This window comes from Pseudophryne corroboree, chromosome 1 (genome assembly GCF_028390025.1).
Source record: "Pseudophryne corroboree isolate aPseCor3 chromosome 1, aPseCor3.hap2, whole genome shotgun sequence".
In the NCBI taxonomy this organism is placed as follows: domain Eukaryota; kingdom Metazoa; phylum Chordata; class Amphibia; order Anura; family Myobatrachidae; genus Pseudophryne; species Pseudophryne corroboree.
The window spans coordinates 172,680,774-172,708,188 of record NC_086444.1 but is presented as its reverse complement, the minus strand read 5'-3'; the positions used below and the strand labels follow the sequence as shown (position 1 = coordinate 172,708,188).

At 47.6% G+C, this 27,415-nt stretch overlaps 1 protein-coding gene and 1 pseudogene across 1 annotated transcript in view; one reads left to right on the top strand and one right to left on the bottom strand.

Moving 5' to 3' along the window:
• Nucleotides 1–27,415, top strand: part of LOC135059276 (general transcription factor IIH subunit 2) — a 118,429-nt gene that overhangs the window by 15,429 nt on the left and 75,585 nt on the right. Inside the window, exons 6-8 of the mRNA XM_063963894.1 lie at nucleotides 14,764–14,814; nucleotides 15,683–15,737; nucleotides 24,824–24,929. Of these exons, the coding sequence (XP_063819964.1) occupies nucleotides 14,764–14,814; nucleotides 15,683–15,737; nucleotides 24,824–24,929 (212 nt within the window). The remainder of the gene's footprint in view (nucleotides 1–14,763; nucleotides 14,815–15,682; nucleotides 15,738–24,823; nucleotides 24,930–27,415) is intronic.
• On the bottom strand, nucleotides 7,715–7,787 carry LOC134960967 (U2 spliceosomal RNA; annotated as a pseudogene).

Genomic DNA, 27,415 nt, shown 5'->3' with positions numbered 1-27,415 from the left:
TATTGTTGAGCCATCTGTTGAGAGGCTCAGTTATATTTCATACTGTTAACTGGGTATAGTATCACGAGTTATACGGTGTGATTGGTGTGGCTGGTATGAGTCTTACCCGGGATTCAAAATCCTTTCCTTATTGTGTCAGCTCTTCCGGGCACAGTATCCTAACTGAGGTCTGGAGGAGGGTCATAGAGGGAGGAGCCAGTGCACACCTGGTAGTCCTAAAGCTTTCTTTAGTTGTGCCCAGTCTCCTGCGGAGCCGCTATTCCCCATGGTCCTTACGGAGTTCCCAGCATCCACTACGGACTACGAGAAATAGATTTACCGGTGAGTAAAATCTTATTTTCAAAATGATCCAACATTAAATGTCTATCAGAAAAAGTATGAGAGCCTCTATAATTCAGCAACTAGGTGACCCTTCTCCCTTGAGCAACAATAACTGCAATCGGCCGGTACAGTAATTGTTGCCACACATTGGCTTGGAGGAGATTTAGGGGCCGATTCAGACCCTCATGCTGATGTGCAAAAATCACTATGAAGCGATTTCTGCACATCTGCGCACATGCTGGTATGCGCATGTTCAAGGTCCTAAACTGCATTCTCTTAAGAGTGCAATTTAAGACCTGTAGGGGAGCGGGAACGGGGCATCAACACCGCGTTTTGTGGGTGCCGATGCTTAGTTTTAGTGGAGCAATCGGATAATGCAGGCGTGTCCGAACCGTTTGCAGGGCGTGGCGCGGCGGTTGCTTGAAGTCCAGCACAGCCGCTGTGACCCTTAACATGACAGGTAGCCGTCTGCCTACGCAGCTATGCTGCAAAGGCAAATGACTACTCGAAACTTGCGTAAGCATCGCCGCCATTCTCTGCACTTTTGTTCTTGAACAAACAACTAGTTGCTTTGCGCTCCTATTGTGGAACAACCATGCTGGGGTATATTTACTAGAGCGTGGGTTTTTAGAAGTGGAGATGTTGCCCATAGCAACCATCAGATGCTAGCTATTATCTTTTAGAAGTTGTTAGATAAATGATAAGTAGAATCTGCTTGGTTGCTGTGGGCAACACCTCCACTTCTAAAAACCCACACTTTAGTAAATATACCCAGTTGTCTTGAAGCTACGTCACCTGTTCTGAAATGTTGGATAATGCTGTGTTTATCCATATGCTGATGAGAGGCAGGATAATGATCCCCCCACATGTGGGCATGACCCTGAAACTATTATTTGGTCAAAAGTCATGATTTTTATTTTACATCACCCAGTGTCTGTGCCAAACGTGCTGGGGGCGTAGGTTCTTGGACCCTCTCCAAAAGGAGAAGGGCCCCGTCACTCCCCTACCCCTCAGAGCCAAAAGGCCTACTGAGGGGAAAAAGGGACTGTGGGTCCCCCCTTGCCAAAGCGCAGAGGGACCCTCGGGTATCCCCAAGGTTGGCCGAAGCTTCCCCCTGGGGATCGAAACAGCCTTTGGCGCTCGCCAAAAGGAGAGGGCCTCGGCAACTAGGGGAGAGGGTGGCCCATAATGGTCTCACCTAAACCCCAACAAAAAACCGTGACGTGACTTACAAAAAAACATAAATAATAGTGCAAAACACGTGAATGGATAAATAAATAAGCCCGGGGGGGTATAAAAAATGATCCTTGCCCTAGCCAAAAGGCCAGGGCAAAGGAAAGTAGGTGCAGACAGGAAGGGTTGAAGTGTTCTGTGCTAAAGTGCCTTCGTGCAATGGTGGTCCGAATCCCCAGTGCATTTCCGGCACCCCTGTCCCTTCCAGTTCCAGGGGCACAAAACACCTTAAGCTTCAGGCTGCTCCCGACCTCTCAGCCAGACCAAGCTTCATACCCACTCTGTGCCAGGGTCAGCCCCCAGTACGAGAGAAGATACTAGACCGGGCCGTTCTCCACTCCACGCAAGGGGCCCTATTTCATCCACTTAGAAGGCAACGGATACTAAGCCCAGTTTCTCTAACGTCCTAGTGGATGCTGGGGACTCCGTCAGGACCATGGGGAATAGCGGGCTCCGCAGGAGACAGGGCACATCTAAAAAAGCTTTTAGGTCACATGGTGCGTACTGGCTCCTCCCCCTATGACCCTCCTCCAAGCCTCAGTTAGGTACTGTGCCCGGACGAGCGTACACAATAAGGAAGGATCTTGAATCCCGGGTAAGACTCATACCAGCCACACCAATCACACCGTACAACTTGTGATCTGAACCCAGTTAACAGTATGATAACAAAACGAAGTAGCCTCTGAAAAGATGGCTCACAACAACAGTAATAACCCGATTTTGTAACAATAACTATGTACAAGCATTGCAGACAATCCGCACTTGGGATGGGCGCCCAGCATCCACTACGGACTATGAGAAATAGAATTATCGGTAAGTAAATTCTTATTTTCTCTAACGTCCTAGTGGATGCTGGGGACTCCGTCAGGACCATGGGGATTATACCAAAGCTCCCAAACGGGCGGGAGAGTGCGGATGACTCTGCAGCACCGAATGAGAAAACTCCAGGTCCTCTGTAGCCAGAGTATCAAATTTGTAAAATTTTACAAACGTGTTCTCCCCTGACCACGTAGCTGCTCGGCAAAGTTGTAATGCCGAGACTCCTCGGGCAGCCGCCCAAGATGAGCCCACCTTCCTTGTGGAGTGGGCCTTTACAGATTTAGGCTGTGGCACGCCTGCCACAGAATGTGCAAGTTGGATTGTGCTACAGATCCAACGTGCAATCGTCTGTTTAGACGCAGGAGCACCCATCTTGTTGGGTGCATACAATGTAAACAACGAGTCAGTTTTTCTGACTCCAGCTGTCCTTGAAATATATATTTTTAATGCTCTGACAACGTCCAGTAACTTGGAGTCCTCCAAGTCGCTAGTAGCCGCAGGCACCACAATAGGCTGGTTTAAGTGAAATGCCGAAACCACCTTAGGGAGAAATTGAGGACGCGTCCTCAATTCTGCCCTGTCCGAATGGAATATCAGATATGGGCTCTTGTATGACAAAGCTGCCAACTCTGAAACTCTCCTGGCAGAAGCCAGGGCCAACAGCATGGTTACCTTCCATGTAAGGTATTTTAATTCTACCGATTTTAACGGCTCAAACCAATGAGATTTGAGAAAATTTAGAACCACGTTCAAATCCCACGGTGCCACTGGAGGCACTATTGGGGGTTGTATATGTAGTACACCTTTGACAAAAGTTTGTACTTCAGGCACTGACGCCAATTCCTTCTGGAAGAAAATTGATAAGGCCGAAATTTGAACTTTAATAGACCCCAATTTTAGGCCCATAGACAATCCTGCTTGCAGGAAATGTAAGAATCGACCCAATTGAAATTCTTCCGTTGGAGCCTTCTTGGCCTCACACCACGCAACATATTTTCGCCAAATGCGGTGATAATGTTGTACAGTCACTTCCTTCCTAGCCTTAATCAAGGTAGGAATAACTTCCTCTGGAATGCCCTTTTCTTTTAGAATCCGGCGTTCAACCGCCATGCCGTCAAACGCAGACGCGGTAAGTCTTGGAACATACAAGGTCCCTGCTGAAGCAGATCCCTTCTCAGAGGTAGAGGCCACGGATCCTCCGTGAGCATCTCTTGAAGTTCCGGATACCAAGTTCTCCTTGGCCAGTCCGGAGCCACCAGTATCGTTCTTACTCCTCTTTTCCGTATAATTCTCAGCACCTTTGGTATGAGAGGCAGAGGAGGGAACACATACACTGATTGGTACACCCACGGTGTTACCAGAGCGTCCACAGCTATTGCCTGAGGGTCTCTTGACCTGGCGCAATACCTGTCCAATTTTTTGTTGAGGCGAGACGCCATCATGTCTACCTTTTGGTTTTTCCCAACGGTTCACAATCATGTGGAAAACTTCTGGATGAAGTCCCCACTCTCCCGGGTGAAGGTCGTGTCTGCTGAGGAAATCTGCTTCCCAGTTGTCCACTCCCGGGATGAACACTGCTGACAGTGCTATGACATGATTCTCCGCCCAGCGCAGAATCCTTGCCGCTTCTGCCATTGCACTCCTGCTTCTCGTGCCGCCTTGTCGGTTTACGTGGGCGACTGCCGTGATGTTGTCGGACTGGATCAACACCGGCTGACCCTGAAGCAGCGGTTTTGCCAGACTTAGAGCATTGTAGATCGCTCTTAGCTCCAGTATATTTATGTGAAGAGACGTCTCCAGGTTTGACCACACGCCCTGGAAGTTTCTTCCCTTTGTGACTGCTCCCCAACCTCGTAGGCTGGCATCCGTAGTCACCAGGACCCAGTCCTGTATGCCGAATCTGCGGCCCACTAACAGATGGGCAGTCTGCAGCCACCACAGGAGAGACAACCTTGTTCTTGGTGACAGTGCTATCCGCTGATGCATGTGCAGATGCGATCCGGACCATTTGTCCAGCAGATCCCACTGAAATGTCCGTGCATGGAATCTGCCGAATGGAATCGCTTCGTACGAAGCCACCATCTTTCCCAGGACTCTTGTGCATTGATGTACTGACACCGTTCCTGGTTTTAGGAGGTTCCTGACAAGTTCGGATAACTCCCTTGCTTTCTCCTCCGGGAGAAACACCTTTTTCTGAACCGTGTCCAGAATCATTCCCAGGAACAGCAGACGAGTTGTCGGGGTCAATTGAGATTTTGGAAGATTCAGAATCCACCCGTGTTGCTGGAGCACTACCTGGGTTAGTGCTACACCGACTTCCAGCTGTTCTCTGGACTTTGCCCTTATCAGGAGATCGTCCAAGTAAGGGATAATTAATACGCCTTTTCTTCGTAGAAGAACCATCATTTCGGTCATTACCTTGGTAAAGACCCGAGGGGCCGTAGACAAACCAAACGGCATCGTTTGAAACTGATAATGACAGTCTTGTATCACGAACCTGAGATACCCTTGGTGTGAGGGGTAAATTGGGACATGCAGATAAGCATCCTTTATGTCCAGGGACACCATGAAGTCCCCTTCTTCCAGATTCGCTATCACTGCTCTGAGTGACTCCATCTTGAACTTGAATTTCTGTATGTACAGGTTCAAGGATTTCAGATTTAGAATAGGTCTTACCGAACCGTCCGGCTTCGGTACCACAAATAGTGTGGAATAATACCCCTTTCCCTGTTGTAGGAGGGGTACCTTGACTATCACCTGCTGAGAATACAGCTTGTGAATGGCTTCCAAAACCGACGTCCTTTCTGAGGGAGACGTTGGTAAAGCAGACTTTAGGAACCGGCGAGGGGGAAACCTTTCGAACTCCAGCATGTAACCCTGAGATATTATCTGCAGGACCCACGGGTCCACTTGTGAGTGAGCCCATTGATTGCTGAAAATCTTGAGTCGACCCCCCACCGTTCCTGGGTCCGCTTGTAAAGCCCCAGCGTCATGCTGATGGCTTTGTAGAAGCCGGGACGGGCTTCTGTTCCTGGGCAGGGGCTGCGTGCTGCCCTTTCTTACCCTTTCCTCTGCCTCTCGGCAGATAAGACTGTCCTTTTGGTCGCTTTTTATAGGAGCGAAAGGACTGCGGCTGAAAAGACGGTGTCTTTTTCTGTTGTGAAGGGGTCTGAGGTAAAAAGGTGGATTTGCCGGCAGTTGCCGTGGTCACCAGGTCCGAAAGACCGACCCCAAACAATTCCTCTCCTTTATATGGCAATACTTCCATATGCCTCTTGGAATCCGCATCACCTGACCACTGTCGCGTCCATAAACTTCTTCTAGCAGATATGGACATCGCGCTTACTCTTGATGCTAGAGTACAAACATCCCTCTGAGCATCTCGCATATAAAGAAAAGCATCCTTTAATTGCTCTAGAGTCAATAAAATACTGTCCCTATCCAGGGTCTCAATATTTTCAGTCAGAGAATCCAACCACACTACCCCAGCACTGCACATCCAGGCTGAGGCTATTGCCGGTCGCAGTATAACACCCGTATGTGTGTATATACTCTTCAGTGTAGTTTCCAGCCTCCTATCTGCTGGATCCTTGAGGGCGGCCGTATCAGGAGACGGCAACGCCACTTGCTTTGATAAACGTGTGAGCGCCTTATCCACCTTAGGGGGTGATTCCCAGCGCGCCCTAACCTCTGGTGGGAAAGGGTATAATGCCAACAACTTCTTTGAAATTAACATTTTTCTATCGGGGGTAACCCACGCTTCATCACACACATCATTCAATTCCTCTGATTCTGGGAAAAATACAGGTAGTTTTTTCACCCCCCACATAATACCCCTTTTTGAGGTACCCGCAGTATCAGAGATCTGTAACGCCTCCTTCATTGCCGTGATCATATAACGTGTGGCCCTATTGGAAAATACGTTTGTTTCTTCACCGTCGACACTAGATTCATCTGTGTCGGTACCCGTGTCGACTGACTGAGGTAAAGGACGTTTTACAGCCCCTGACGGTGTCTGAGACGCCTGAACCGGTACTAACTGGTTTGCCGGGCGTCTTATTTCGTCAACTGACTTTTGCAGTGTGCTGACATTATCACGTAATTCCATAACTAAAGCCATCCATTCCGGTGTCGACTCCCTAGGGGGTGACATTACCATCATCGGCAATTGCTCTGCCTCCACACCAACATCGTCCTCATACATGTCGACACACAGCAGCCACACAGGGAATGCTCTAATCGAAGACAGGACCCCTTAGCCCTTTGGGGAGACAGAGGGAGAGTTTGCCAGCACACACCAAAAGCGCTATAAATGTATAAAAACAACCCTAGAAGGTGTTGTTTTCTATATATGCGCTCTTAATATATAAATATCGCCAATTTATGCCCCCCTTCTCTTTGTTACCCTGTTTCTGTAGTGCAGTGCAGGGGAGAGTCCTGGGAGCCTTCCTCACCAGCGGAGCTGAGCAGGAAAATGGCGCTGAGTGCTGAGGAGAATAAGCTCCGCCCCTTTTTCGGCGGGATTTCCCCCCCGGTTTTTAAGAAACTGGCCTGGGTCAAAATACATACATATAGCCTTAATGGGTATATGTGATGTATTTCTTTTGCCACTAAAGGTAATTATATTGCTGCCCAGGGCGCCCCCAGCAGCGCCCTGCACCCTCCGTGACTGAGTCAGTGAGCCGTGTGACAACAATGGCGCACAGCTGCAGTGCTGTGCGCTACCTTCATGAAGACTGTGGAGTCTTCTGCCGCCTGTTTTCCGGACCTCCGTTCTGCCGTCTCTTCAGCGTCTGTAAGGGGGATCGGCGGCGCGGCTCCGGGACGAACCCCAGGCTGACCTGTGTTCCGACTCCCTCTGGAGCTAAGTGTCCAGTAGCCTAAGACTCCAATCCATCCTGCACGCAGGTGAGTTGGAAATCTCTCCCCTAAGTCCCTCGATGCAGTGATCCTGTTGCCAGCAGGAATCACTGAGATTGAAACCTAAAAAAAAAAACTTTTCTAAACAGCTCTTTAAGAGAGCCACCTAGATTGCACCCTCTCGGACGGGCACAAAAACCTAACTGAGGCTTGGAGGAGGGTCATAGGGGGAGGAGCCAGTACGCACCATGTGACCTAAAAGCTTTTTTAGATGTGCCCTGTCTCCTGCGGAGCCCGCTATTCCCCATGGTCCTGACGGAGTCCCCAGCATCCACTACGGACTATGAGAAATAGAATTATCGGTAAGTAAATTCTTATTTTTTCTCCACTCTCGACCAGAGGCATTACCACACCCCGGCATGGTACTCCACAAGGTGTTTCTCCATTCCACACTAGGAACCTCTCACGCTCCTAGTGTAAGAACAGGTACTCCACCAAGTGTTTCCCTCGAGCAGGTACTACACTTGATCTTAGCCAAAAGGCCGAGAAGCGATAGTGCACCCAACATGTCTGGCTTAGAGCTGTACTTTGCTTCTTATTTCTGTATTGTGTCATTAATCTGCAACCCCATCAGGAAGCACATAGTGTGTCACATTGAGGAAGCAGCCTGGAAGTGCAAAACCACTATAAGCACTTCACTATTCCCGTCATGGCGGCTCAGCTCTGGAACTGGATCAGGCTAGCAGGCACTAGACCTGAAGTGAAACACACAGAAGGCGGAGATTCTTATTTATGGGTCCATAAAGTAATCTTAATTAGTCTATTGAACTGGCTTTATGACCTTAGAAAGTACTATTCTTTTAAGAATTTGTCAACATCAGTCAGGTGATTGATGTCAGCAAACAGTGGCTAAATCTCTGCCTTTTTATTTGCTGTATGAAGGTGTGTAAAGCAGGGTAGACACCTACACAGTCGTCGGCCCGTTCTCCCGATATTGGGGGTAATTCCAAGTTGATCGCAGCAGGATTTTTGATAGCAATTGGGCAAAACCATATGCACTGCAGGGGAGGCAGATATAACATGTGCAGAAAGAGTTAGATTTGGGTGGGTTATTTTATTTCTGTGCAGGATAAATACTGGCTGCTTTATTTTCACTAACGTCCTAGAGGATGCTGGGACTCCGTAAGGACCATGGGGATAGACGGGCTCCGCAGGAGACATGGGCACTCCAAGAAAGACTTTGGATCTGGGTGTGCACTGGCTCCTCCCTCTATGCCCCTCCTCCAGACCTCAGTTTGATACTGTGCCCAGTGGAGACTGGGTGCTTTCAGGGAGCTCTCCTGAGTTTCCTGTAAAAGAAAGTATTTTAGTTAGGTTTTTTATTTTCAGGGAGCCTGCTGGCAACAGGCTCCATGCATCAAGGGACTGAGGATAGAGAAACAGACCCACTTCTCTGAGTTTCAGGGCTTTGTTTCTTAGGCTACTGGACACCATTAGCTCCAGAGGGATTGGTACGCAGGTCTCACCCTCGCCGTCCGTCCCAGAGCCGTGCCGCCGTCCTCCTCGCAGAGCCGGAAGAGAGAAGCCGGGTGAGTATGTGAGGAAAAGACTTCAGAGGCGGCAGAAGACATCTTGATCTTTATAGAGGTAACGCACAGCAGTGAAGCTGTGCGCCATTGCTCCCATTCACCTCACACACTTCGGTCACTGTAAGGGTGCAGGGCGCAGGGGGGGGCGCCCTTGGCAGCAATAAACACCTCCTGTGGCAAATACACATATATACATGTACAGCTGGGCACTGTACATGTATAAAAAGAGCCCCCGCCATGTTATTAGGAAATTTGAGCGGGACAGAGGCCCGCCGCCGAGGGGGCGGGGCTTCTCCCTCAGCACTCACCAGCGCCATTTTTTCTCCACAGCACCGCTGAAAAAGGAAGCTCCCCGGACTCTCCCCTGCTTGACACACGGTGAAAGAGGGTTTTAAAGTAGAGGGGGGGGTGGGGGGGGCACATAATTGGCGCATATACATGCTACATAAGCGCTACTGGGTAAACATTCTGTGTTTTTTCCTGGGTCATATAGCGCTGGGGTGTGTGCTGGCATACTCTCTCTCTGTCTCTCCAAAGTGCCTGTTGGGGAACCTGTCTTCAGAAAAGAGCTTCCCTGTGTGTGTGTGGTGTGTCGGTACGCGTGTGTCGACATGTCTGAGGTTGAAGGCTCACCTAAGGAGGAGGGGGAGTGTATGAATATTAGGTCTCCGTCGGCAGCGCCGACACCTGACTGGATGTATATGTGGAATGTTTTAAGTGCTAATGTTAATTTATTGCACAAAAGATTAGACAAAGCTGAAGCTAGGGTACAGTCAGGGAGTCAACCCATGTCTGTCCCAATGTCGCCGGGACCTTCGGGGTCTCAGAAGCGCCCACTATCCCAAATAGTTGACACAGATACCGACACGGATTCAGACTCCAGTGTCGACTACGATGATGCAAAATTGCAGCCAAGGGTGGCTAAATGTATTTGATATATGATTATCGGAATTAAAGATGTTTTGCATATCACTGAGAAACCCCCTGTCCCTGACACGAGGGTACACATGTATAAGGGAAAGAAACCTGAGGTCACCTTTCCTTCTTCACATGAGCTGAACGAATTATGCGAAAAAGCGTGGGAAACTCCAGACAAAAAACTGCAGATTCCCAAAAGGATTCTAATAGCGTATCCTTTCCCGTCACAGGACAGAATACGCTGGGAATCCTCCCCTAGGGTAGACAAAGCTTTGACACGCTTATCAAAAAAGATAGCGCTCCCATCTCAAGATACGGCTACCCTCAAGGATCCTGCTGACTGCAAGCAGGAGGTTACCTTGAAGTCCATTTACACACATTCGGGTACGTTACTCAGACTGGCAATTGCGTCTGCCTGGGTTTGTAGTGCTGTAGCAGCATGGACAGATTATTTATCAGCGGATATTGAGACCATTGATAAGGATACCATTTTAATGACCCTAGGGCATATAAAAGATGCTGTCTTATATATGAGGGATGCTCAAAGAGACATTCGTTTACTGGGTTCCAGAATAAACGCTATGTCCATTTCTGCTAGGCGAGTCTTATGGACCCGACAGTGGACGGGTGATGCCAACTCAAAGAGGCATATGGAGTCTTTGCCTTACAAGGGTGAGGAATTGTTTGGAGAAGGCCTCTCGGACCTCGTCAGCACAGCTACGGCAGGTAAATCGAATTTTTTGCCTTATATTCCCTCACAATCTAAGAAAGCGCCTCATTATCAAATTCAGTCCTTTCGTTCAAATAAAAGCAAAAGAGTACGTGGATCGTCCTTTCTTGCCAGGAGTAAGGGCAGAGGGAAAAAGCTGCACAACACAGCTAGTTCCCAGGAACAGAAGTCCTCCCGTCCTCTACAAAATCCACCGCATGACGCTGGGGCTCCCCTGAGGGAGTCCGCTCCAGTGGGGGCACGTCTTCGACTTTTCAGCCACATCTGGGTTCAATCACAGGTGGATCCCTGGGCAATGGAAATTGTTTCCCAGGGATACAAGCTGGAATTCGAAGAGGTGCCTCCTCGCCGGTTTTTCAAATCGGCGCTACCAACTTCTCCCCTGGAAAGGGAGATAGTGTTACATGCGATTCAAAAATTGTGTCTTCAACAAGTGGTGGCTGAGGTTCCCCTGCTTCAGAGAGGGAAGGGGTACTACTCAACCCTGTTTGTGGTCCCGAAACCGGACGGTTCGGTCAGACCCATTTTGAATTTAAAATCCCTGTACCTTTACTTAAAACGGTTCAAGTTCAAGATGGAATCGCTCAGAGCGGTCATCGCCAGCCTGGAAGGGGGGGATTTTATGGTATCGCTGGACATAAAGGATGCTTACCTGCATGTTCCCATATATCCTCCTCATCAGGCGTACCTGAGATTTGCGGTACAGGATTGTCATTACCAATTTCAGACGTTGCCGTTTGAGCTTTCTACGGCCCCGAGAATTTTCACCAAGGTAATGGCGGAAATGATGGTGCTCCTGCGCAAGCAGGGTGTCACAATTATCCCGTACTTGGACGATCTCCTCATAAAAGCGAGATCACGGGAGAAGTTGCAGAACAGCGTATCCCTTTCACTGAAGGTGTTACAGCGACACGGCTGGATTCTCAATATTCCAAAGTCGCAGCTGAATCCTACGACGCGCCTGCCCTTCTTGGGCATGATTCTGGACACAGACCAGAAAATTGTTTTTCTTCCGATATAAAAAGCGCAGGAACTCATGACTCTAGTCAAGAGCCTGTTGAAGCCAAAACAAGTGTCAGTACATCATTGCACTCAAGTCCTGGGAAAAATGGTGGCGACATACGAAGCCATTCCCTTCGGCAGATTCCATGCAAGGACTTTCCAATGGGACCTATTGGACAAATGGTCCGGGTCACATCTGCACATGCATCAGCGGATCACCCTGTCCCCCAGTCCCAGGGTATCTCTCCTGTGGTGGCTGCAGAGTGCTCACCTTCTAGAGGGCAGCAGGTTCGGCATTCAGGATTGGATCCTGGTGACCACGGACGCGAGCCTCCGAGGTTGGGGAGCAGTCACACAGGGAAGAAATTTCCAAGGCCTTTGGTCAAGTCAAGAGACTTGTCTTAACATCAACATCCTGGAACTAAGGGCCATATACAACGCCCTACGTCAAGCGGAGACCTTACTTCGCGACCGACCAGTTCTGATTCAGTACCGCAGTAGCTCATGTAAACCGCCAAGGCGGCACAAGGAGCAGAGTGGCGATGGCTGAAGCCACCAGAATTCTTCGCTGGGCGGAGAATCATGTAAGCGCACTGTCAGCAGTGTTCATTCCGGGAGTGGACAACTGGGAAGCAGACTTCCTCAGCAGACACGACATGCATCCGGGAGAGTGGGGACTTCATCAGGAAGTCTTCGCACAGATTGCAAGTCGGTGGGGACTGCCCCAAATAGACATGATGGCGTCCCGTCTCAACAAAAAGCTACGAAGGTATTGCGCCAGGTCAAGAGATCCTCAGGCGGTAGCTGTGGACGCCCTAGTGACACCGTGGGTGTTCCAGTCGGTCTATGTCTTTCCTCCTCTTCCTCTCATACCCAAGGTGTTGAGAATAATAAGAAAAAGAGGAGTGAACAATACTCATTGTTCCGGATTGGCCACGAAGGACCTGGTATCCGGATCTGCAGGAAATGCTCACAGAAGATCCGTGGCCTCTTCCTCTAAGACAGGACCTTTTGCAACAGGGTCCCTGTCTGTTCCAAGACTTACCGCAGCTGCGTTTGACGGCATGGGGGTTGAACGCCGGATCCTAGTGGAAAAAGGTATTCCGGATGAGGTCATTCCTACGCTAATAAAGGCTAGGAAGGACGTGACATCTAAACATTATCACCGAATATGGCGAAAATATGTTTCTTGGTGTGAGGCCAGGAATGCTCCTACGGAAGAATTCCATCTAGGCCGTTTTCTTCACTTCCTACAAACTGGAGTGAATTTGGGCCTAAAATTAGGCTCCATTAAAGTTCAGATATTGGCCTTATCCATTTTCTTTCAAAAGGAATTGGCCTCTCTACCTGAAGTACAGACTTTTGTGAAGGGAGTACTGCATATTCAGCCTCCTTTTGTGCCTCCGGTGGCGCCTTGGGACCTTAACGTGGTGTTAAGTTTTCTTAAGTCACATTGGTTTGAACCACTTAAAACAGTGGAGTTGAAATATCTCACTTGGAAGGTGGTCATGTTAGCCTTGGCTTCGGCTAGGCGAGTTTCGGAATTAGCGGCTTTATCACATAAAAGCCCCTATCTGGTTTTCCATATGGATAGAGCGGAATTGCGGATCCGTCCTCAATTCCTACCTAAGGTGGTCTCATCCTTACATATGAACCAACCTATTGTCGTGCCTGTGGCTACACGTGACTTGGAGGATTCCGAGTCCCTTGATGTGGTCAGGGCTTTGAAGATTTACGTGGCCAGAATGGCTAGGATCAGAAAAATAGAAGCACTGTTTGTCCTGTATGCAGCCAACAAGGTTGGCGGCCCTGCTTCAAAGCAGACTATTGCTCGCTGGATCTGTAACACGATTCAGCAGGCGCATTCTACGGCAGGATTGCCGTTACCAAACTCGGTTAAGGCCCATTCCACTAGGAAGGTGGGCTCGTCTTGGGCGGCTGCCCGAGGGGTCTCGGCACTACAGCTGTGTCGAGGTGCTACTTGGTCGGGGTCAAACACCTTTGCAAAGTTCTATAAGTTTGATACCCTGGCTGAATAGGACCTCCTGTTTGCTCAATCGGTGCTGCAGAGTCATCCGCACTCTCCCGCCCGTTTGGGAGCTTTGGTATAATCCCCATGGTCCTTACGGAGTCCCAGCATCCTCTAGGACGTTAGAGAAAATAAGATTTTAAACCTACCGGTAAATCTTTTTCTCGTAGTCCGTAGAGGATGCTGGGTGCCCGTCCCAAGTGCGGACTACTTCTGCAAGACTTGTATATAGTTATTGCTTTCATAAGGGTTATGTTATAGTTTCGTCGGTTTTGGACCGATGATATGTTGTTGTTCATACTGTTAACTAGATAGTATATCACAGGTTATACGGTGTGATTGGTGTGGCTGGTATGAATCTTGCCCTTAGATTAACAAAAATCCTTTCCTCGTACTGTCCGTCTCCTCTGGGCACAGCTTCTCTAACGGAGGACTGGAGGAGGGGCATAGAGGGAGGAGCCAGTGCACACCCAGATCCAAAGTCTTTCTTGGAGTGCCCATGTCTCCTGCGGAGCCCGTCTATCCCCATGGTCCTTACGGAGTCCCAGCATCCTCTACGGACTACGAGAAAAAGATTTACCGGTAGGTTTAAAATCTTATTTTTACACTGCAAATTAGATTGCAGATTGAACACACCCCACCCAAATCTAACTCTCTCTGCACATGCTATATCTGCCTCCCCTGCAGTACACATGGTTTTGCCCAATTGCTAACAAAAATCCTGCTGCGATCAACTTGGAATTACCCCCATTGTGTGAACAGCCGAAGATTGTATAGGTGTATATGCAGTATCTGAAAAACGGCTTATCAGTCTCTTGCAAAGATGGGGATTGTGAGGCCACATCTTATGTGCTGCACAGCCGACCTCCCAATCCCATAGAAGAGCCGTGTGAGACAGTCTCACCTTCGCTTCCGACTCTGCTGCTGCCGCCTCTCACAGGAAGTCACGCTGGGTACACTGCTTGTCTGATCAGGAGTGTTTAACCTGGTTAGCCGAGGACTGGGAAAGTGTGTGCCCAGCTTGAGAGAGACACCCATTCTTTGTATATTCAGATCAGATGTGTTCTTGTTGTACAAAATGTTGCATCATATGAAGGTGAAACTGCTTGTATTGTGTAACATTTACAGATGAAGGAATGTGGTTTGCTTTCGAAAAGTTATGACCTGAAATGTCTTGTACATATAACAAACTGAAATCTTTTATCTGGTCATGATCTGTTTCATTGCGTTCTTTTGAAAATATCTTTATTTTCATTCTTTAGCTGCTGGAGTACTTTGTAGATGAATACTTCGTTCAAAACCCTATAAGTCAGGTATGTGCATTCTGAATATATTGTTAATTTATGTTCCTGTATCTTTTATTGTTAATAAAAGCAGAACATTCAACCACACCAAACTACAGCAGTCATATAAATATGTACTGATTTCTCTATGGGAGGGCTGTATGAAGGTAAATTTTTTTTAAAAACCTATACAAAAACTGCAGTTGTCTGAGGTATCCCGCTATACATATGGCTTGTCTAATGTATTTAAAAAAGAGGGCCTCTGACCCGTGTCACAGCAGTCCCTATAGAATTGTATGGCGGTATACAGCAAGCTTCGCAATGGGAAAGTTTACGGAGTGTCTGCATGATTGGCAATGCCATTGGATTGTTTCCACAGAAATCCCTGAAGGGGAATCAGGAGGATTAATCTCCATCTCCCTGACTGCTGCGCAAACTAATGGCCCCACATGCACAGTAGGACTCCCATGTCATAAGCCCAGAATTCTCATCACAAGGGACAGCTCTTAGCAGAAGAACTGTCCCTACAAGTAAGTATTCCTGCTTACTGGCAATCACACATGCTTGTATGCAGGCAAAAGAGGCTGGATTTTCAGTCTTCATCCGAAAATTGATTCACCACCCTCCACCCTATTGTCTTCCAGCCCCATTGCTAGGGGCAGTCTTTTTAAATTATTAGATTTACTAAAGCTTCTGAAAATGAAAAGTGGTGGAGTTACCAATAGCAAGCAAATCACATTGTTAATCATTTTCTAGGTTGGAATATAGAAATGATAGCTAGAATCTAATTGGTTGCCATGGGCAACATCACAACTTTGTTTATAAGCTTTAGTAAATCTACCCTCTATACATATATGTATCTGATTTAGAACCACTTGCCATTTTTTTCTTTCTTTAGATCGGACTCATCGTAACAAGAAATAAACGGGCTGAAAAGTTGACAGAACTTGCTGGTATGGATTTTTTTTGTTTTTTGCTTGCATACATTGCAATCACGCTAAATGGCAGATGTACTAAAGCTGGGTACATTAGCCGATGTGTGTGTACCCAGCGATTTCAGCGGCAGTGGTACTTGCTGATGCCAGCACCCCCTGTGGGGCCTTGCTGTATTCGACAGTAGGGCAACATCACTAGCGTGGGCCAATCAGACCTGCATGGCTTCCAAGGTCAAAGTTATATATTCTTCTTTCTTGTATTTGGTCTGAAAAACAACTGATTCTCTTGACCAACTCTGTATGCTGTCATGCATTGATTTACTGACATATGCTTGAATGATTACATATTTTCATTACCAAACAAGTGTACAGTGTTTTTAAAGAAAAGTTTGGGGCCAGAATGGTATATTTTCTCTGACGTCCTAGTGGATGCTGGGAACTCCGTAAGGACCAGTGGGGAATAGACGGGCTCCGCAGGAGACTGGGCACTCGAAAAGAAAGATTAGGTACTATCTGGTGTGCACTGGCTCCTCCCTCTATGCCCCTCCTCCAGACCTCAGTTAGATTTCTGTGCCCGGCCGAGCTGGATGCACACTAGGGGCTCTCCTGAGCTCCTAGAAAGAAAGTATATTTAGGTTTTTTATTTTACAGTGAGATCTGCTGGCAACAGACTCACTGCAACGAGGGACTAAGGGGAGAAGAAGCGAACCTACCTGCTTGCAGCTAGCTTGGGCTTCTTAGGCTACTGGACACCATTAGCTCCAGAGGGATCGACCGCAGGACCCGTCCTTGGTGTTCGTTCCCGGAGCCGCGCCGCCGTCCCCCTTACAGAGCCAGAAGCATGAAGATGGTCCGGAAAATCGGCGGCAGAAGACTTCAGTCTTCACCAAGGTAGCGCACAGCACTGCAGCTGTGCGCCATTGCTCCTCATACACACTTCACACTCCGGTCACTGAGGGTGCAGGGCGCTGGGGGGGGGGGGGGGGGGCGCCCTGAGCAGCAATAAAAACACCTTGGCTGGCAAAATAATCACAATATATAGCCCCAGAGGCTATATATGTGATAATTACCCCTGCCAGAATCCATAAAAAAGCGGGAGAAAAGTCCGCGAAAAAGGGGCGGAGCTATCTCCCTCGGCACACTGGCGCCATTTTCTCTTCACAGTGTAGCTGGAAGACAGCTCCCCAGGCTCTCCCCTGTAGTTTTCAGGCTCATAGGGTCAAAAAGAGAGGGGGGCCACTAAATTTAGGCGCAATATTGTTTATACAAGCAGCTATTGGGGAAAATTCACTCAGTGATAGTGTTTATCCCTACATTATATAGCGCTCTGGTGTGTGCTGGCATACTCTCTCTGTCTCCCCAAAGGGCTGTGTGGGGTCCTGTCCTCAGTCAGAGCATTCCCTGTATGTGTGCGGTTTGTCGGTACGGCTGTGTCGACATGTTTGATGAGGAGGCTTATGTGGAGGCGGAGCAGATGCCGATAAATGGGATGTCGCCCCCTGTGGGCCGACACCAGAGTGGATGGATAGGTGGAAGGTATTAACCGACAGTGTCAACTCCTTACATAAAAGTCTCTTGACCAACTCTGTATGCTGTCATGCATTGATTTACTGACATATGCTTGAATGATTACATATTTTCATTACCAAACAAGTGTACAGTGTTTTTAAAGAAAAGTTTGGGGCCAGAATGGTATATTTTAAACTCCAGGCTTTATTAGAAAACTCAGTGCGTAAAAACAAAAATTCTCATTTGTTTGAGCAGTTATCAGACCATTTATTATGCATATTGAATTGATATTAAGTAAAGTATTATACAAATATAACTATATATGGCGTGCTTCCACTGCGTGTATGGCCCCAAAATGACTTCTGAAATCGAGGACTTCATGAGCAGGTTCATTTGAATCCAGATGTGCTCTATTTCTCTTTCATCCACTAGGGGACACTGGAGCATTCTTAGACAGTAGGGGTGTGAAGCTTGCAACCGGAGGTGTGGCACAATCTAAAATTAGCATTGTCTGCACAGCCGGCTCCTCCCCCTTCACATCCCTCCTCCCTCAGTTTGAAAAATTGTGCTGGAGGTACAGCACGTGGAGCACTGTGCTCCTGACTAAAACTCTAATACAGTGTGCTGCGTCCACCTAATAAAAGGGAGACAAGGCATGCTTATATTGGAGAGACAAAGATCCCTTTTGAAGGGACCTGCATCTCTCCACAGGAGATCCTCTACTCAGTTCAGCCTCACAGTGAGTACTGGTTTTTACAATAGGGGCCATGCTAGGTTTCTTATTTTTATTCTTTTTCCCCTGTCAGATATTCCCTGTCGGCTAGAAAGGCGGTCACCAGGGTGTACAGGGCGCCGGGGGGCAGAGAGAGCAGTTCGCCCACAGCAAAGCATTCAGCCACGTGAGGAAAAACATTCTTTATCCCCTGTCAGATAGCCCCTGTCACCTACAAAGCGGTCACCAGGGTGTACAGCGCGCCGGGGGGCAAAGAGCGCAGTCCGCCCACAGCAGAGCAGTAGAGGGAAGACATTAATGGCGCCGCTGCGGGATGCGGTCCCGAAGCGCGCGCGCCAGCCAGTCAGCCAGCCACATTGCTGTTGTTTCCGCGCGGCTGGGGGGGATCCTTCAGCCGCGCACGGGGAGACACTCATAACGCCGCTGCGGGACGTAAGGAGAAGCGATCCCGGAGGGCGCGTGCCAGCCAGCCACACTTCTGTTATTTCCGCGCGGCTGGGGGGATTCTGCAGCCGCGTGTGGGGAGACATTCATAGCGACGCTGCGGGACATAGAAGCGGTCCCGGAGCGAGCGCGCGCGCCAGCCAACCCCACACAAGTTGTTTCCGCGCGGCTGGGGGGGGGGATCCTTCAGCAGTGTGCGAGTAGGATCAGTGCGCCCCCCATAGTGTTTTTAATTCATAGTGAGGGCAGATGAATAACCAACGCTGGCTGCTTTAGAGAATAATCTGTAATGGTTAAGTGGGAACACATAGTAAAAATGTGTCCATGTCGGCCATTTTATTAATCCCTAACTGGCACCATCAAGGGGGAAGGGATAAACCCTCCCCCTCATATAAAACAGAGAGGGATGTTTAGGGAAATAGCTCCCTCTGCTGGTAAAATTATATAATTAGAAATGTGAGGATCTCCTGAACAAAATAATTCTGCCGTATTGTTTATATTTTCAAGGGACTTCTATTCTAAAGATCCTGCTGAAAATACAAGGAAGCAAGCGGACCAAAACTCTACCATCGTAGCTGAGTTAAAGTTGTGGTGTGAGGGTTGCTTGTCGGCTGGTGGTTTTAATTTTATTTTTTTTAATTTATTTTTATTTTTTAACTTTATATATTTTTATCCTGCTCCTTTTTCTATATAAGGAGGGGAACAGTAATTCCAGCCGAATCTGATACCTTTGCTTCCGTCATCTCTCACAGCCTTTCTCTTCCTAGTTTAAAGGGTGAAAGCGCCGTGAAGTACCCTGATAGGGGGTTTACACAGCATGTCTAAAGCAGGACGATGGAGTAAGACCTCCAAGACCTGTTATGTTTGTACAAAGTGTAACAAGAAGAGCACTTGGGTTGGCAACTCTGGGGTGTGCGTCTCCTGCTTAAACAAGGACGCTCCACCTGGGAGCAGTGCTCTGGCTAGGTCAAAGACAAACTTGCAAATACAATTTTCAAGGTGATGGCAGAATCACGCAACAATCAGAATGGGCGGCGGGATTCTCCATGACGATGGAGGAATTTATCATCAAGTTGATGCCGCCCGCACAAACAGAGACGACTGTGTGCAAGGCAGTTAAAAGACCTCTTCCTATTATATCGGAAAGGAGGAAGAGGGTCTTCTCATTAATACAGAAGGTGAGTTAATTGAATCTAACCTGGACGCCGAGTTTCCGGAAGAGGACACAGCAATCTCGGGTTTGGATTCTTTATTTGACGCAGTCAAAGAGTTCCTAAACTTTAAGGTAGAAGAAGTAGAGGAGCCAGAAGATTTCGAATTATTCGAATTCTAAATGCCGCGTTCAGCAGTGGTTCAGTATATGCTTCCCTAGGAAGGTTGTCGAAGAAGACAATCTTACCAATATGTAATGTAAAAGGTGCAGCACAGAGACTGGCGATCGTCTGTGCTTGGGTCAACAAGGCCATGGGAGCATGGTCTGGATGTATTGTACAGGCTATTGAAAAGGAAAATAGCTTAGAAGAGTTACCCAACTAGCGGAACAGATTTGAGAATCTGCTTCATACTTAGGTCAAGCCTCAAACTATATTAGCACTAGACGGCTTTTATGGTTCAAAGGATGGCAAGGAGACTCTGACACCAAGAGGTAGTATCCATCCCCTTTGGAGGGGAGATACTTTTCAGTTCAGAGCTGGACAAGTGGATTTCGCCGGCTACAGCAGAAAAATCCACCTTTCTACCTAATCCTTATACGAGAACCGCTCCACAGGTTGGGAGAGGTTATTCGGGACCAGCGTTTAAATCATTTAGATCGCAGTCTTTTCGAGCACGAGGAAGAGGTAGAGGCCGCTCACAGGCAGCAGCCAGAATGCAGGATAAACCTGCTGACAAAACCGTGACATGACTGGTCACCGGCTCACCTAGGGTCCCCCTTGGTGGGCGCACGTCTGGACATCTGGGCCAAAGCCTCACCAGAACTTTGGATAACCGATTCCTCGGTGCCCTCAGAAAGCGAGAGCACTACTGACAACAATTCAAAAATTGCTAAAGTCAGAGGTCATTATTTCAGTTCCTACCTCTTAGAGAGGAACGGGTTTTCTATCCCAATCTTTTTGTCGTACCAAAGCCAGACGGGACGGTCAAATTCAAGATGTAATCAATCCAGTTGGTCATTGCAGGCTTAGAACAAGGCGAGTTCATGGTATCCATGGCCATTAAGGATACAGTTACAGCAGGCATAGCCTAATGAATAGGGCTACTGCCTTGCAGTTCCCCGCCGCGGGTTCAAAACCCACACATTACCATTTATATCTGCTTATCCCTATCTGGACTCCTCACCAGGCTTACTTAAGGTTCGCACTGGATCACTACCAATTCAGGGCCTTGCCGTTCGGCCTGTCATCAGCCCCGAGAATCCTTACGAAGTTCAGGGCAATCATGGTTGCAGGTTTGAGATTATTGAGGATTACGATTATACCTTATCTAAACTGTCTACTGATCAAGGCATCATCTCAGGAACAGTTGATTAAGGATGTTCAGACATTTTATCAATTCCTCATTTGACATGGGTAGATTGTGTGTTTCCAGAAATCCAACCTCATGCCGACTCAACGGATTCCATTCCTCGGTCTCCTCTTGCACACGGTACAATTGAAAGTATTCCTACCAGAAAACAAGGTCCATGACCTACAGAGATTAGTGGCTCAGGTACTGAGGACACAAATGGTTACTCTACAACTCTGGGTGCAACTTCTCAGAAAGATGGGGGCTTCGGTCGAAGCTTTGCAGTACGGCAGACTTCATTCCCGACCATTCCAGATGAACCTCATCGCTCAGGGAGCAGGTTCGCATTGGCTTCTATATCAAAGAATCTGACTTCCATCGCGCATACGAACCTCCTTAATTTGGTGGTCGTTGCACAGGAATCTTGCAGCAGGCAAGAGATTCGGCATTTGGGATTGGAGAATGCTAACAACAGATGCCAGTTTCAGAGGCTGGGGTGCTGTCCTGGAGGAACGTCAGTTTCAGGACAGGTGGACGTTACAGGAGAGCAAGACTACCCATAGACATTTTCGGGCTAAGAGCGGTTTACAACGCGCTTCTCGTAGCCGTAGACCTAGTCAGGGGTCAGCACTTAAACATACAGTTGGGCAATGTCACAACGACAGCTTACATAAACCGTCAAGGAGAAACAAAGAGCAGGATGCCGTTACAAGAAGCCACAAAGATCTTGTGGGCAGAAAGGCGAAACATTATCCTCTCGTCAGTGTTCATTCCAGGTGTGGAGAACTGAGAAGCAGATTATCTCAGTCGCCAGGACATGCATCCAGGAGAGTGGAGCCTACATCCACGGATTTTCAACATGCTGGTAAGGAGATGGGGTCTACCTCTGGTCGACCTAATGGCGTCTCGGCCAAACCATCAGCTGCCCAGATATGTGTCCAGGACACGAGATCCAGCTGCGGAAGGAGTGGACGCATGAACACTTCCTTGGTATTACACGAAGGTTTACATCTTCCCACCTATCCCACTCATACCCAGGGTTCTGAAGAGGTTGAAACGAAAACGCGTGTGGGCGATTCTAATCGCACCAAGGCCCTGCAGGAGTTGGTACTCAGACCTGCGAGGGTTACTAGCGGAAGATCCTTGGCGGTTACCTCAGAGAGAGGACCTGCTATCTCAGGGACCGTTCCATCACCCAAACCTGAACAGGCTGCGTTTAACGGCGTGGCTATTGAATCCCGGATCTTAAGAATCAGAGGGATACCAAGTACGGCCATTTCTACGATGATTGCCGCTAGGAAGCCGTTCACAGCCATGCACTACTACAGGATTTGGAAGAGGTACATGGACTAGTGTCAAGAACGTGGGTGGAATTCGACGAACTTCCACTTATCCAGGGTTCTACTCTTCCTTCAGGCGGTCTGGGTAGGACTGAGGCTGGGATCTCTGAAGATTCAAATTTCGGCTCTCTCCATCCTATTTCAACAGCGGTTAGCATCCTTGCCAGAGGTTCAAACCCTTTTACAGGGGGTTCTGAGGATACAAACCCCTTTTCGTCCTCCTACTGCACCATGGGACTTAAATTTGGTGTGGGAAGTTTTGAGATCACCAACTTTTGAGCCGTTAGCAGGAACAGACCTGAACTATCTCTTAGAAGGTCACGTTATTGATTGCCTTGGCTTTGGACAGGCGGGTTTCGGAGTTGGGTGCCTTATCATGTAAAAGTCCTTTTTCAATATTTTTCATGAGGATAGGGCAGAACACCGGACAAGAGCAGATTTCCTTCCTAAGGTTGTTTCTGGGTTTCATGTAAACCAGCCGATTGGGGTCCCGTCTTTCCAGGCTCTCGCAGATGGGGACGTGTCTTTGGTTGTTGTCCGAGCTTTACAGGTATACGTACATGTTACGTCGTCATTCAGACGGTCGGACCATTCGTTTGTTCTTTATGATGGGCCTAAGAAGGGTTGGCCAGCCTCTAACCAGTCTTTGGCTAGATGGATTAGACATTCCATTCGGCAAGCTTATGTTTCCTGTGGCAAACAGGTTCCAGTTCAGACGGGGGCTCTTACCACCCGATCAGTGGGTGCCTCATGGGCTGCCAGAGGTACTTCCGTTACTCATCTTTGCAGAGCGGTGATGTTGTCCTCAGCCCACACGTTCGCAAAATATTACAAGTTTGATACTCTAAGTTCGGACGTTTAGTTTTGCAGGCCCCTGACAGCACTCCCTCCCTGGGGGATAACTTTGGGACGTCCCCTACTGTCTAAGAATGCTCCAGTGTTCCCTAGTGGATGAAAGAGAAAAGAGGATTTTGGTACTTACCGATAAATCCATTTCTCTGAATCCTTTAGGGGACACTGGACGCCCGCCTCGGTGCTGTCAAACCTGCTGTGTTCATTGTTCTTGTTCAAACTGTTCGGACAAACAGCATTAGTTATTCTGTTAAGAGTTTCTTGGATGCTGTTTGGTAGGTTTTTTCCGGTTCGGCTCCTCGCCATGTTCTATACTGTCATGTCCTATTCTCTCAGTCAAATTTTCCAAACTGAGGGAGGAGGGATGTGAAGGGGGAGGAGCCGGCTGTGCAGACAATGCTAATTTTAGATTGTGTCACACCTCCGGTTGCAAGCTTCACACCCCTACTGTCTAAGAATGCTCCAGTGTCCCCTAGAGGATTCAGAGAAATGGATTTATCGGTAAGTACCAAAATCCTCTTTTTGGACACACATACACGAGTTCCCAGATTTGACAGTGATATCTCGTGGCACCATAAAGGGACTATTCCCAAAATTTTATTTTTCACATATGTACCATGGTGATAAAGTGCACTGCTTAGTGACATCTTTGCTTTCCGCTGGAGCTGTATCAACTCCCCACTTTACACAGCCATAACTCCTCCAATTTAGGACAGCATTTTGATAGGATCTTATATAGGTCAAACAGATGAGCAATGCAGCATCTCAGTTACTGTAACATCACTGCCCCTATCCGTGAATACAGGTTGAGTATCCCATATCCAAATATTCCGAAATACGGAATTTTTGGAGTAAGACTAAGATAGTGAAACCTTTTGTTTTCTGATGGCTCAATGTACACAAACTTTGTTTAATACACAAAGTTATTAAAATATTGTATGATTTGTATATAAAAAATATTGTATATTTTATATAAAAATATTGTAATACTTAATGACCTCAGGCTGTGTGTATAAGGTGTATATGAAACATAAATTAATTGTGTGAATGTAGACACACTTTGTTTAATGCACAAAGTTATTAAAAATATTGGTGAAAAATGACCTTCAGGCTGTGTGTATAATGTGTATATGAAACATAAATGCATTCTGTGCTTAGACTTGGGTCCCATCGCCATGATAGCTCATTATGGTATGCAATTATTCCAAAATACGGAAAAATCCCATATCCAAAATACTTCTGGTCCCAAGCATTTTGAATATGGGGTACTCAACCTGTACAGAGGTACAAACTAGTGCATTCCTGGACAGCTACTCTGTAAAGCTGCCTGCCAGTCTCTGCCTGCTGGGTTAGGGAAGCATGTCCCTCTAATGCTGCAAAGAAGTGAACGAGCACACCAGTTCCACCTCTATTCCATCTTCATGGAGTGCAAATTTATTTTTCAATTCTCACCACGGAACAACACCTAAGCCTATACATAATGTCCAGTGAGTTACAACATTTTCTTTCGGTGAAGATGGTTAGAGAGGGAGATCCTCGCTTTGGCTCAAGTGTTTGTCAAATTTAGATTACAGCCATCATGGGAGCAGAGGTAAGTATATATTTCCTGATGGTTCTTTTTTTTTTTTTTTATTATCTTGGCTCACTCCTTCCAAGACAAAGGTTTGACAAGATAAGAGTATTGAGATTACTTCATAATTTTTTTTTTTTTTTTTAATCACTAGGTAATCCCAGGCAACACATAACTGCATTGAAGAAAGCCGTGGACATAACCTGCAATGGCGAGCCCTCTCTCTACAACTCCCTCAACCTCGCTCTGCAGACACTAAAGTCAGTAATGCCTTACCTTGCCGGCTTAATCCTCAGAAAACCTGATGGGCCTGATTCTGAGGTAGGAGTAAAGCATAAACCAGTAAGCAGCTGTGCACCAGCATCAGACTGACAGACATTTTATCTGATAGCCTGAACCCATCTGATATCGTGGCCATACACTGTGAGATATTTCACTGCCAGATGCGGCTGACCGATGATTGGATCAGTTGGGTATGTTGGATGATTTCTCATGCTCTATTATCGCTGATCAGTTGCGGCCATACACTATGCGATTATCCGCCTGTTCCGCTGATAATTACATAATGTATGCCTGGCTTTAGGTTTGCGTTTGGACACGTCCCTCTTAAATCTCAATCTCTCTGTTCCACTGCATGCGCAACATAATTTTGCTAAGGTGCACAGTTACTTGCTATTCTTTGCTTTATTCCCGCCTCCGAATCAGACCCAATTTGTCTCTTATGTTTGTAATCTTTTAGCACATAGACCTGCATATTTAAACACCTGCCAGAAATCCTGCCATTTAGACCTAAAGAATACTTCTATTTTTAAGTTTCTTGATCAGATTTGCAGGGAATTTTTATTTATCTGTTGTATTCATGTAGTAAAATGATTCACGTTTCAGTATTGCGGGTATTGAAGGGAAAGTATGCCTTTTTGCAGATGGCACAAAGGTATGCAACAGGGTAGATACACTGGGGTATATTTACTAAGGTCCCGATTTTGACCGAGATGCCGTTTTTTCTTCAAAGTGTCATTTCGGTAATTTACTAAGCAAAAATCTCGGCAGTGATGAGGGCATTCGTAATATTTTGGAAGTCCTAGGAAAAAATCACGAATCAATACACCATCGGTCAAATACGCCTGCAATTTGGTAGAAATCGGTAATTTACTAAAAAGTGCAAATCACAAACACTGCCGACAATAGCCAAACACTGCCGTGCAGAAATACAATTCGTGAAAAAGTGCTAAAAAAAACCAGACCTGCTTTTTTATCCCGTGTTTGGATAGGCATGCAGGGATCCATGAGATCCGTACATGTTTATCAGTGGGAAGGGGATGGGAAAGTGTTTATTTTTTGAAAAAAAATTGCGTGGGGTCCCCCCTCCTAAGCAAAACCAGCCTCGGGCTCTTTGAGCCGGTCCTGGTTGCAAAAATATGGGGGACAAAAAGCGTAGGGGTCCCCCGTGTTTCTGAAACCAGCACCGGGCTCCACTAGCCAGATACATAATGCCACAGCCGGGGGACACTTTTATATAGGTCCCGGCGGCCCTGGCATTACATAACCAACTAGTCACCCCTGGCCGGGGTACCCTGGAGGAGTGGGGACCCCTTAAATCAAGGGGTCCCCCCCCTCCAGCCACCCAAGGACCAGGGTGAAGCCCGAGGCTGTCCCCCCCCATCCAAGGGCTGTGGATGGGAGGCTGATAGCCGTTTGAAAAAAATAATGAATATTGTTTTTAGTAGCAGTACTACAAGTCCCAGCAAGCCTCCCCCGCAAGCTGGTACTTGGAGAACCACAAGTACCAGCATGCGGAGGAAAACCGGGCCCGCTGGTACCTGTAGTACTACTACTAAAAAAATACCCCAATAAAAACATAAGACACACACCTTGAAAGTATAACTTTAATGCATACATACACACCTCCATATACACATACTTACCTTATGTTCACACGAGGGTCGGTCCTCTTCTCCATGTAGAATCCATGGTGTACCTGTTGAAAAAATTATACTCACAAAATCCAGTGTAGAAGCCTCTTCTTCTTTTAATCCATTTGTAATCCAGGTACTTGTCAAAATAAAAAAACGGACACCCGACCTCACACTGAAAGGGGCCCCATGTTTTCACATGGGACCCCTTTCCCCGAATGCCAGAAACCCCCTCTGACTTAAGTCTAAGAGGGTTCCTTCAGCCAATCAGGGGGCGCCACATTGTGGCACCCTCCTGATTGGCTGTGTGCTCCTGTACTGTATGACAGGCGGCACACGGCAGTGTTACAATGTAGCGCCTATGCGCTCCATTGTAACCAATGGTGGGAACTTTGTGGTCAGCGGTGAGGTTACTTTCGGTCAACCGCTGACCACAAAAGTTCCCACCATTGGTTACAATGGAGCGCATAGGCGCTACATTGTTACACTGCCGTGTGCCGCCTGTCATACAGTACAGGAGCACACAGCCAATCAGGAGGGTGCCACAATGTGGCGCCCCCTGATTGGCTGAAGGAACCCTCTTAGACTTAAGTCAGAGGGGGTTTCTGGCATTCGGGGAAAGGGGTCCCATGTGAAAACATGGGGCCCCTTTCAGTGCGAGGTCGGGTGTCCGTTTTTTTATTTTGACAAGTACCTGGATTACAAATGGATTACAAGAGGAGCCTTCTACCCTGGATTTTGTGAATATAATTTTTTCCACAGGTACACCATGGATTCTATATGGAGAAGAGGACCGACCCTCGTGTGAACATAAGGTAAGTATGTGTATATGG